The following is a 12,761-nucleotide window of genomic DNA, read 5'->3' as shown; positions in this document are numbered from 1 at the left end:
CTGCATACATTGCCCGCTTTACTAAACTTAAAAAGTTTGAACGTGATTTGCGCAGTATTTCCTTAGCTGTGGCGAAGACTGTGCGGAATCTCCGTGCGATGGTTTGTTGTTTGTTGAGAAGGATAAGAGAAGGCAAAGTGGCGAAGTCATACCGGTTGTTAGCTAGAAATTTTGGAATAACCGGTCAAACTGTGATGAAAATATTTCCGGAACATGGGTATTGAAGCGCAAATCCAAACCGGAAGTTTCAAAACAGCAAACCGAAACCCAAAAATGACGCATGAAAAAGATGGCTGCAAAACAATTTTCCCAGCCAAACGACAGGTGAAGGTGTTGATGGATGATGAAACTTTTTTGACTCTGGATGGCAACGATTGGCAAGGAACTGGATATTTTACGTCTCCGTCTAAACTTGTAGACAACAAGGTGAAGTATATTTCCCAAGGTGAAGTATATTTCCCATGCAAAGTTTCCCAAGAAAGTTCTCTCGTGGCTAACCATAAGCGAAAAAGGGATTTCTAACCCAACACTTTTCCCTTCGGGTCTGGCAGTTCATGCGGAGGTTTAGAGTACCCAGGTTTCTAAAAAAGTTCCACGCACGTGATGATATTGTGTTTAGGCCTGACCTTGCGTCATCACATTACGCAAAGAAGTCATTAGGCGAAATAAGCCGCTTAATGATACCTGTGGTACCCAAGGATTCCAACTGTCCCAACGCTCCGCAACTACTTTCAGTCCAAAATTTCTGAGCTAACTTGAAAAAAGTATCTATGCAGATAATTTTGTGGCCAATATACTGATACGGCCCAGAGGACGGAGAGTGTATTCAAAAATATCCCAACAAGTTTTTTTTTGGGTGCTAGGGCTAATGTTCCGGCTAACTGCCGCAAAGCAGCCAGAAAGGGGCAAATTCATTTTTGTAAATAACAATACTAATTCTTCATGCAAATAAAAAAAAAACTGATCGAAAATATGTATTATGGTTTTAAATTCAGCTCACTCTGCAAAAAAGTCTACTCTATTTAATGCATACTTTATGTATGGAAATGACTGAACCGATCGGCGTGAAAATTTGTATTAAGGAATTTTTTGGGCCGGGGAAGGTTCTTATGATAATTTGAGACCCGTCCCTCCTCTGAAAGGGAGGGTTTCCAAACAAATAGAACACAAATTTCTACATAACTCGAATACTAATCAAGCAAATGGGACCAAATTTGGCATGAGGATATTTTAAGAATATATATATATATATATATATATATATATATATATATATATATATATATATATATATATATATATATATATATATATATATATATATATATATATATATATATATATATATATATATATATATATATATATATATATATATATATATATATATATATATATATATATATATATATATATATATAATATTTAAATTACAGTTTGACACCCCATTCCTGCTCTGAAAAGGAGGGCACCCATGCAAAAGAAACACAAATTTCTGCATAACTCGGCAACTAATCAAGCAAATGGAACCAAATTTGGCGTGTGGTAGTTTACGTCAGCAAAATATATTTCTGTGGTAGATTGATACCCCTTCCTCTTCTTGAAGGGAGGGCTCTCATACAAAAGAAACACAAATTTCTGAATAGCTCGGCAACTAATCAAGCAAATGGAAACAAATTCAACTTGAAGAGGTTTTTGGGGGCAACAAATGTTTCTATGAGTTTCTATGATGATATGACACCCCTCCTTACTCTAGAAGGGGTAGGGAGGAGAGAGGTTCATAAAAATTTCCACCTCACTCGAGAACTAATCAAACAAATGCAACCAAATTTTGGGAGCAAGAAATATTTCTATAATGGTTCGACACCCCTGCCTCTTCTGGAAGGGAAAGCTTCTTTATAAATGAAACACAAATTTCTACACAATTAATAAACTATTCAAGCAGATCCAACCGAAAATTATGTGATGAAACGAGTTTTGACGAAAAACATTTTAAAACCAATGTATTACGAACATCGAAACTTAAAGGCAAGTTTTATGATTAAGATGTTCTCATTTCGATAAAACCCTTTATTTGAAACGATTTATGTTTTGCGTATCCAATATCTGTTTCGTCATGTATTAATTTTGGATTTTTGGAATGTAAGATCAGTTTAGAAATTTCAAAATTAATTAAATATAGAAAAAATGGGCGGAACAAAGCTTGCCGGGTCGGCTAGTGTGCTAGTGGCATGTGTGCTAGTGGCATTTACAGTGGATATTTCTTTGTAACAGTGCATTTAATCTAAAATAAGCTCTCGTTTTTCTAAGACTTTATCTTTGATATCAGTCGATAGTGCGACAGTGATGGAAAAACTAATAAGTTTTTGAATACACCTTTCTCAGAAGAAATTCCTTAGGAAGTAGAACAATAACTAATCCATTTACCACAGGGAAAAATCATATTTTTCTTTTAAAAATTGCACGTTTAAACTCCCGTGTTCCATTGATCATAGGGACAATTCAAACAAACTATGTTTCAATCGGATAATCGATCTTTTTTGCAATTGAATTTCAGGGTACCTCTTATTAATCGAAGAAAAAAGCCGTCGAACTCCCGAATTTTGTTCAATATCGACAGTTTCAATGACAAGAACAAAAGCTCTGATTAACTAACTGTCTTACGAATGTGTAAAGTACCATTCAATACAAAAATCTCCAAATAAACATAAATTGAAAAAAAAAAAACCAAAATAGCAGCCATTCATGCACCATTCGGGTACTAAAAGAAATCCCCTGCAAAACAGATGCAAACTACTCAAAATAGGTTCGGGTTGATTGAAATAGTGTCCCTCCGTTGGAAACTTCAATTGGTTATTGTTCAGGAAAACCGTTTCGCAATTTGAAAATAAGTGCTAACAGACATAAAGATAGTAAACAAGTTGATATACTTATGTTTGTATTTCACCTTATATATACATTTCGAGTATTTCGTCTCAATACACAGGAGGCTCCATAAGCTACTTAAAATAGGTTCCCTATCCCTATTTGAGGAATTTTTGTAGAGGGGTTTAAAGTTGAGTTATCCAGCAGTCGCGGAAGCAAAATTGAAGACAAAATTCATAAATTTTCATTCATAAGTAAAGAGATTCGTGTATAGAATAGAGTTTAATCTACACTTTGAACTGAAACTACTCTGCGATAACTTTGCTTCCCCTGTATTTCCCTTGCTGAGGTGAATTTTGTGTGAAGTTTTTTATTAACTCCTGAATCAGTTTACGATGCAATTAAAAAAAGTTCGATTGTTTGTCTCTTAAATTCGGGCATAAATCTTTTTATTTTTTCTCCCAAGCTACGATAAAACAGCCCTTAATCTCTAATAAAAGCAATAAAGCGCCTGCTCAAGAATAGTTCTCAAAGTTCGCTTAAAATTCATAATAGCATTTTTTTAAAGTTTGTAATTTTCAATGCGTCAAGATATCACTGCCAAATTTTTTATTTATTTATAAAATAAAAAAAATATTTGAATTTAACTTGAATTTGGGATTTGCCTGATGTTGGTTAAGTTTACTAGACATTGTGTTCAGTATGGTCAACATTTCCTACTTAACTATTAGCGTTCTATAAGTTTTCTATCAGCGTTTATACTATCTTGTGCAAGACTAGCAAGTTTTTTTTTAATTGCGAGAAGTTTACATTTTTATTTTTGAACTCTTGAATAAAAGTTGAACCTTTCAAGACAAAAAAAATATTCAAGATAGCCCTAAACTTGGTTCTTGAAAAATATAAAATGTCGACGTTGCAATGAAAAGAGCTCAAAAACAATTTTTTTTGGTTTCAAAATTATAAAAATTATTTTCTCTCATTTTTCAATCCCATACAAGCGTCAAATTATTTGGATTTTTGGCTCGGTTTATAGTGAACCATTTCATTTGATTCATTAGAGCCAATAAGATCCATTAAACAATATTTACTTTTTTGATACATAACTCTCAGTTGAAGCTCCTCTACCGTTTGACAGCTATTTGTTTACTGTCGAGTATCGGCGAGAATGCTGCATCTTTTCGATCGCTAGTACTTGCATTTTCATCCTTCGTTTCGTGTTCGCCGGTTGCTTGGATGATGGATTCAAAATATCGGATAACTCCCATCAAGTTTTAGGGAAGTTTTTTAGAGATGTTTTGAAAGAAATAACGGGCGTGTTTTAAAACCTCTAATGAGGTGAATTACACTTGTTGAAGATAGAGTTTTATGAAGGACTATGATTTATGATTCTTCATGTGCACTTCAACTACTCAAACTTCTCTTGATTTTCTCTTGATTATCGATCAATGAAACCTTCAATTGCTTCAAAAAACCCATGATAATACTTGATGGATTTAGTAATGCTTTGATAAAACTACCATGAAACGTGAATAAAACTTGAGTTTGGAGGATTGTTACTTGAGTATGGAGAGATACAAAAATAAGGTTTTTTTACACGCATTTTTCTTTAAAGTTGGTATTACGCGGTACATTTTCTGTTGGGAAATTTCCACGATCGAATCCACGAACATGCACCAATTTGACCTAATTTTTTTCTATATTCTTATCTTAAATCGCATAAAAAAGTTAGAATAACGATTTTCAGACACAAGAAAAATATTCCTTCACCTTTCAATGTTAAACTTTTTTTTTCTGCCTGGAATATTTTTCATGCACTGACAACAAATTTTTACAATATTCAAATTTATCAGATCAGAAGAAATTTCTACTTTACTACTCAATGAACAAACTGTTTTGAGGAATAAAAGTTTATTCCTTTTTTTTTTAGTAAAAATTCGTTCACGAAAAATTTTATGATGAGCAGAGAAATTTTGTAAATCTGTTTAAGGTGCGAACGATATGTATCCAATTGCATTATCTGTTCAACCTTAGCAGCAATAATTAAACTCCATTTTAAAAATAAACTTTCCGAGGAATCTAAGTCACGCAAAGTTATTTTTAGCTCTTTTCCGTCCAAACGTATATTTAGATTACTAAATACATTATGAATGAAACAATGACGCAATGGAAATGATTGAAATTTACGTGGGATGGATTTTAGAATTGGTTACTTTCCACCCAAAAACAAGCAATTTTTGTAAAGGGGAAAGCGACAAGTGACACGTTTCTAACTAACCCCCTTTCCTCTTGTTCTTCTTTCCACAGTGGAATCGCTAATCTATTGGCGCGATGTTAAGAAATCTGGCATCGTGTTCGGCAGTGGCTTGACCATTCTGATCGCCATGTCACTCTTTTCGCTGATCAGTGTATTTTCCTACGTTTCCCTGCTGGTCCTGTTCGGCACGGTTGCGTTCCGGATCTACAAAAATGTACTGCAGGCAGTGCAGAAAACCTCCGAAGGACACCCGTTTAAGTAAGTGCTCACATCTGGTTTGGTTGTGTGTGGGTTTTTTTTAACTCGATTTTTTCTTCCGTTGCAGGGAGTACTTGGATTTCGATCTAACATTGTCGCAGGAGAAGGTTCAGCACCTGACCACGGTCGCCGTGGCACATGCTAACGCTCTGCTCTCGGAGCTGCGCCGTCTGTTTTTGGTAGAGGATTTGGTCGATTCAATCAAGTTTGGCGTTGTCCTGTACTGCTTAACCTACGTCGGTGCCATCTTTAACGGAATGACCTGTGTCATAATTGGTAAGGTTTCTTAGCGTTGCGAAGACGCAGCCTAAACATCGCTAATCTGTTGTTTTATTCTCTGTTCCACGCTATCTTTTGCAGCATTCGTTGCACTTTTCACCTTGCCAAAGGTCTACGAAAACAACAAGCAGTCGATTGACGCTTATTTGGAGCTTGTCAGAAGCAAAATTCTTGAAATCACCGAAAAGTGAGTATCGTCTGCGCCATTATATAGGGTAAGTTTTCTATTTTCGTACTTACGATTCTCGTATTTTCAGAGTAAAAGCGGCCGTTCCACTGGGCAAAAAAGCCGAAACTGACAAGGAGAAATAAACCGATAGATCGTAATTGTAAAAACAAAACAATTTTTATTTTTAACTTATTTAACTTGATAAATGTTAGCGAGGGAGAAAGCATGTAACAAGCAACAAACAAGATGTGCAAAAAACCCTGACGAAAAATCGAAATATTTTGTTTTGAACCAAATTTATTTGAGATCCGTTTTAAGACACGAGTTCGAATGAACCATGAAATCTAGTTAATGAACGAATAAGAACATTCAAACAAGTTTACGATTAAAATGCAAAACAGAAACTCTCAATAAATAGATAACTGAACAAAACGATTTCTCTTTGTGTTACCCTTTTTTCGATAGTCTTGATAACTGAATGCAAAAAAAAAAAAACGAAACAATAGAAACACACATTCATACAGACAAAACAAAAGCAGTAAAAGTAAAATGCATAGTATAATAGCAAGTAAAACTTTTCACTACAAAACAAACAATCCTTCAAGGCACTAAAAGCGCGACGGAGGATCAAGCTGAGATTGACAAATGATTCAAAAGAACTAACTAGAACCGGAACGGTCCGCCGTTCAGAGCGGAATCTTTCATCCGAAGCTGTCATTGTTTTCGTTTAGTGAGAAAAACATAATATCGTTAATGAAAACTCAACCCAAAGCAAACAACTAAATCTTCATCATCTTCATCGTATAAGTACAGTAACACAGTGTTCATCTCATTTTTGTTTTAAATTTTCGTAATCAACTCACTTTAGGCGAACAGAATCAGAAAGGAAAAAAAAACAATTGCAACATCCACCACAAAACTAAGTTTTGAGTGTTTTAATTGTCGTAAGTAAAGTATTAGATTGACACACACACAAAAGCAAAGCATATAGGTTAGTTTCCTGTCCGCGTTGTTCTCCTACCGTGTTAAACTGTGTCGCGTCTGGTTTTAACTAGTTAAAAGTCTTTCATTTGCCGCCACCTGCCTGCCTGCTTGTGCTTCGTTTGGCCGCTTTGTTGTGTCAGTCTTTTTTTTCTTTTTTTTTTTACCTTCGAAAACCGGAAAAAAGGAGCAACGTTCGTTTCGTGGAAATGACCATATTTTCCTTGTTGAATCTAATAATCCGAACGCGGAGGTGTTGTGCAAAGAAGCAAAGTAAAACAAATCTATATAAGAAAGCAAGAAGCCGCTTAAAATCTGTGTATAGCAAGAAGGGAAGACGCAAAAAAAAAGAAAAAATACAAACACGCTCTATATTCATATATTATATTCGTCTAAGAATTAAGGCTTGTTTGGAAGTGAAGCGAAAAATTTTAGCGTTAAGTAAACGGGAACACAAACCACATTACTCCTCGTCAAGTCTACGTAGCCTTTAATTCTGTTGGAGTTGTGCATTATTTAACCAAAAAGATAAGAAACCTATCGAATCTTTTTTTCGTTGACTCGTTATCGCGCGTAAAAGCTTTGTTTTTAGTGTACATTTTAAGCATTGAACCATTTTCGATTCACACACACCCCCTTTTTCTAGAAGTAAATTCGAAAAAAAGATAAAAAGAAAAATCTTAAAATTGAAAGAAAGGAAAAAAAAGTTAAAATCACAGCAAAAAGAAAAAGTGCGGCGGTCATCTCAGAGGAGGATACTTTTTCATGACCACGTCACGCTAAGCAACAGCACATAGACGAAGAAAGAAAGATGAAAAAGATTGCTTACAAAAAAAAAAACTATTATTATAATTATTAGTATGACTCATTGAAAGATGCGATAATAAGAATAGTAAGAGAGAAAAATGTCATCAATGCAAGCAAACACTGGAAATACATAATGAACTGGAAAAATCAAATCGTGTTCGGAGTCTTTCCGTAACTAAAAACTTAGTTTTATTCGCTAATTTCTATCCTGGATGGCAGCGAATAATCATGTTCCCAAGTGAAATAACCATATCACATTCGCTCTAAATTTGGAAATCAAGTTGGCCTTGATCGTATCGTTGTAAGAGCTGTCAAAAGTTTTCCGCCTCTGAAGTAACAACTATTGGAAATGAAAGTGATTTCTGAACTACTTTATAATATTGTAAAAGTTATTCTATGGAAACAGTTAAAGTGTACGAAAGTATAGTGTTGTGGAAACTGAGACTTTCACGAGTGATTGAGTACATCGCCACTTCGGTGGGAAAGTGGTTCAGGTAATAAAAAGCTAATTAAACCATTGCTATTAGCGAACCAAAACTCTATTGGGTAAACCTATATTATACAGTTTTGACTAGAATAATATTATCAGTAATCAGAATTCATCAATTAATTTAAAGATCAACCCCAATTTCGACACAATGCTCTCCTTCCTTGATTTTTCGATTCTTCTATCCGTGCTATTGGATTGGAGAGTTGAATGAAGATTAAACGTTGACTTCTGAACTTTCCCCAGTTATAGTAGTGTAAACAGTTTGACGTTCTGGAATTCTCCTTCAAAATACGTCTCGTATCTGAAATCGAAACACCCTCGCGTGAATTGAACCTGTTTCACCTCAGATGATTTCGGGTGAGGCAAACTAAAGCTCAGAACAGATGGTTTCAACGTAATGTAAATCTTTCAAAAAAACTTATGACAGCAAAAAATAAGTTGATTTCATCATTAGACTGCACGACACATTCAACGAAGTCCGAAAATATGTAAAGTTCACCTGTTTGGTATTTCCGAATACTTTACCGACATAAACGTATGTCCTGACTCAAAATATTTGAAGGTGATTTCATCAGTTATGATAAGGGGCGAAATCACTAACAGTATCATATGAATTATCTAATTCCTATTCTTGTTCTGACTGGAAGAATTGTCCGCTGCATTCCTGCCACCTATAGTCCATCCTCCTATTGATGCGAATGTCTCATTAGGAGCAACGATTCTCTTGGAAAACATAACGTCATTGAAATGTTCCATCCTCGATAATTGTATAACCTATTCGAGATTAAAATTAGGATATAAGAGAAAATTCAAAATGTTCATTTAAACCTTTTGCAAACCGACGGAAACAGCAAGACTTTCAGCAGCAAACTTGTCATTTTCGTATTCTTGTCGTGCTGCGATAGATGCTCTGCGGCGTTTTAACCATTTGGCACACTCAGAATAAGCGCTGAAGTCTTCAAATATCAGGCTCGACGCGTCAGCAGTTAACGTTCTGACGCAGGTTCTGTAGGATAATGAAGCCTCTTTGCTTGGCTAGGAGAAAGTAGGGTGATTGATCGTGATTCGCACTATGCAAAAACTGATCCTGGTTCGTGCTATTAACTAAATCATCGATAAACCATTGAATAGTCAAAGATTTTAAATTGATTTTTAAAGCTGCTTCTATTTTTTAACAATACATACCTTTGATTTTTTTAAAGGAAACTACTTCAACTAGCCCTGATAGCTAAGCTAATGAAAGATGTAAATTCAGCGAACCAGTAGTCTGTTAAAGCTTCACTAAAGTATTTTAGCTCGTAATGTGAAACTTCAAAATAATTTCAAAAAGTCGATTCATCTATATTTTACCAGTATTAAAACTGTTATTATAGAAAAAGTCTCTGATTGTGATTTTTTTATTATTCCAATAACAGTTTTTTGATCCGGGTTCGCGCTACAAATGTTTTGAAGTTTTTTTTCTTCCCCTTCCAATTTTCAACAGTTTTGAAGGGAGTGGTGACCAGCGTTGCCAGGTATCCAGATTTAGCTGGATTATCCAGATTTTTGAACATGTATCCAGGTAAACAGCTTCGATGTCCAATTATCCAGATTTTTCATGGATGATCCAGATTTTATCCAGATATTATTTTCTCTGTCCCGCAAAAAGGTCATCACTTCAATTTTGGCGCGAAATTTTGCAATTTTGTCACCTCAAATTTTGCGTACCCCAAGACTTTTATCCGAAAAATTAACCTTTCACTCCACGAAATGACTGCCAGATTTTTTCCAGATTTTTATTTTGCCTTTTCCAGATTTTTAAAAAAATGACCTGGCAACGCTGGTGGTGACATAAAATGAAAATGAAATTTGTATCGGCCTAATTCAATGTGTTCAGCTCTACCCGCTCTACCTTTCTTCCTCAGCACAGATGACACTAAAATACACAACCGATTTGACTTCGTGAACGATTTGTTGTTGTTGTTTCTTTGTTCGCTCGAACGCACACCGACCCGTTCACCGGCAGGATATCTCAGTAATCACAGTAGAGACAGACAGTGTACGGTTTTTTTTGACGTTGGACTGACGTCTATCTGGAAATTAGGCGCCTGAATATGAAAATCTAGTAATTCTTATCTATCGTCACATTCACCGGTAGTACCTGTTAAAAAAGCAACCAGGAGCACCCGTATTTGTCAATCAATGAGCAACTTGATGCAGGAATGCAGGTTGGTTAGTAAATTTTGATAACTGTAAATCAAGGTCCCGCTGCTACCTGTCAGCTCTAGCGAGACCGTCCCTATTTCAACCTTCTCGGATGCTAACAAGGAAACAAGTAACCTTAGTGGAGATCCGATTTTAACCCTGGTAAAAGCTTGGCCCTATTCTAACTGAGGAGGGTGTCCGTAATCGTCTGTTCTCCCATATTGCCAAAGGTCTGGTAATCTACAACGGCTGCAGGGGTCGTCGTCCCATGAAACCTGGCAGGCCTTCCAGTACGTTCCACGTCGTCACGTTCACGTCGGTGGGAATCAGGCAGGAGAAGTAATCAGATGGTGAAATTTTCTAGGACTAGATGCCCTTTCCTGACTTACGCCGGTCGGGGGTGACATAGTTGCTCATAAGGCGCTATGGGCGACCTACTCTCCAACTTGAAAACTTGAAAACCTGGACGAAATCACCGAAAAACTGAAAAGGAAATTCGTCTCCTAAATGGCTCTTCTGGGACCCAGGTTGCCACCGTAAACCTTCCATCAGCAGAAGGAAGCAAAGCCCTAAAGAAAACCAAGCTGAAGATCGGTCTGCTCGGGACTGCTACGCGGCACAGCAACTGCTATATCGAACCCCTACCGCGTTCCTACCGGAAACGGCAACTGGGTAGCGGATAAATCCGGGATGGCGGCCATTTGGACGACAGGCTGGTTGCCAAGATGAACGGATTATTCTACTGCAGTTACTATGCTTCGCCGCGTTGGTATACAGAGAGGTTCGCTCAGATGGTCGATCGTGTAATCGTGGAACTAACGGGTCTAAAGCCGTTGGTGATGGCGGGTGACTTCAACGCTTGGGCTGTTGAGTAGCGAAGTCGCTGCACTAAACAGCTCTTGTTGGAAGCAACGTCGCCATGCCTAGGTCTTGTCAGCCTAGAAATGGACGGCCTCCGACATACGCAAAGATCGGAGCACCTGGCAGCATTCCAATCCGAATAGCAGTACATATACCTACATAGGTAAACAGGTGATTTTGTGTTCCTCTAGGACGTAAATGTTGTTCGTTTTGCGTTAAATCTAACCGTTTTTGAGATATTCGCAGTTTCAGTGTACACTCTTACAATCTGCGAATATGTGATAATAGAAAAATGCAAAAGGCGCTCAGGTATGGCGGACCTATGAGGTCGAAAGCGTTGGGTACTTCCGGTTACCAAAGAAAACAGGAAAGCATCTACAAGCTCGCGTGCTTTTTGTATGTCCTCGCCAGAATTTCAAATAGGGGGCGGGAGGTACAAGTTCTTCAAAATTTTAGAAGTAATATAAATGGTATTTTGCAAAATATAAATAAATGCTAGTATTTAATGCTCAACACTATTTTGCATAGTACACAAGTGTTTTTGCACTTGAGTCAATTCGTCACATCACACTGCAAGTTGAAGTGATTTCGTGCTGATTTCTCGATGATTAACACTTTCCAATGAAATGATCTTGCGTTGGAAACTGGTTAATGAAAATCATCATCGTATTATAATACATCGTATTATAACAAAATAGCCTAATAGGCATTCAAAGAGCAAAAGAGCAAAACCAAGCATGGTACTGCGATGCCAATTTCTTGCTGCTGACTTCAGATCAGAACGCATGGCAAACTAGACTATTCAGGCGTAGCAACCTCACTTTTCGCGCAAAACGTTGAAATGGTTTTGCTATTTTGCCGAAGAAGTGATGGCGTGAGAAGTCAATGTATTTACATAAAACGTATTAAAACAATTTTTCAACATAATTACTCAGATTTTATAAGATCAGATTGCGTAATGAAGCGCTTCTGTTCATTTGGGAACGATTTAAAACAAATCGCTTCTGGGCCGGTTTTGTGTTTCTGGCGCTTACGTTAAAATCTCAGCCCACGGCAGATCTGCCTATGAACACTTAGCAAGCAGAGAGTACTCAACCGCTGCTCAAACATTGTTGACCTCAGTCAGGTTTTCACCCGACGTAATGTGCTGAACGATCGTGCATGTTGTACATGGTAGAGCAAGTGCTAAAATTGCTCAGTCGCAGAGAAAAAGAACGGGCTTCAGCAAGCAGGTCTATAAGATCCAGCTCTATCAAGTTCTTACGGTCTGCTCTCATGCTGCACACTTAAAATTTTTTGCCGGGTCTCGGTAATTTATTGCCGAGAACGGCACCACTGAGTGTTCGGTTAAAAAAATAATGACAGCTGTCACATTTTTTCGTAAATCTCGGTTCACCTAACTGATATTTCGGCTCGTTAATATTTTGTGCCGAAACTTCAGTTAGGTTGAACCGAGATTTTCGAAAAAATGTGACAGCTGTCATTTTTTTTTCTGACCGAGCACTCAGTGGTGCCGTTCTCGGCAAAAATTACCGAGACCCGGCAAAAAAAAATTAAGTGTGTGCTACAATGTGGATACCAAACTTCCACCTCTCCAACAAAATTGTCAACTT

The 12,761-nt window shown here is 36.9% G+C and overlaps 1 protein-coding gene and 1 long non-coding RNA gene across 6 annotated transcripts in view; one reads left to right on the top strand and one right to left on the bottom strand.

Moving 5' to 3' along the window:
* Positions 1-7,765, top strand: part of LOC129732038 (reticulon-1-A) — a 56,086-nt gene extending 48,321 nt beyond the window's left edge. For all 5 annotated transcript variants that reach the window (XM_055692501.1, XM_055692500.1, XM_055692502.1 and 2 more), the window contains 4 exons: positions 5,170-5,377; positions 5,445-5,653; positions 5,738-5,843; positions 5,914-7,765. In XM_055692501.1, the coding sequence (XP_055548476.1) occupies positions 5,170-5,377; positions 5,445-5,653; positions 5,738-5,843; positions 5,914-5,968 (578 nt within the window). In that variant the 3' untranslated portion in view covers positions 5,969-7,765. The remainder of the gene's footprint in view (positions 1-5,169; positions 5,378-5,444; positions 5,654-5,737; positions 5,844-5,913) is intronic.
* Positions 7,766-7,784: 19 nt separating this feature from the next.
* LOC129732039 (uncharacterized) lies at positions 7,785-9,406 on the bottom strand. The gene is made up of 3 exons (XR_008729149.1): positions 9,289-9,406; positions 8,932-9,207; positions 7,785-8,877 (listed from the first exon to the last, which is right to left on the bottom strand). It is a non-coding gene; the product is annotated as an uncharacterized LOC129732039 (long non-coding RNA).
* Positions 9,407-12,761: the final 3,355 nt, after the last annotated feature.

The sequence above is a fragment of the Wyeomyia smithii genome, chromosome 3 (genome assembly GCF_029784165.1).
Source record: "Wyeomyia smithii strain HCP4-BCI-WySm-NY-G18 chromosome 3, ASM2978416v1, whole genome shotgun sequence".
Taxonomy (NCBI): Eukaryota; Metazoa; Arthropoda; class Insecta; order Diptera; family Culicidae; genus Wyeomyia; species Wyeomyia smithii.
This window is presented reverse-complemented; position numbering and strand designations above follow the sequence as displayed.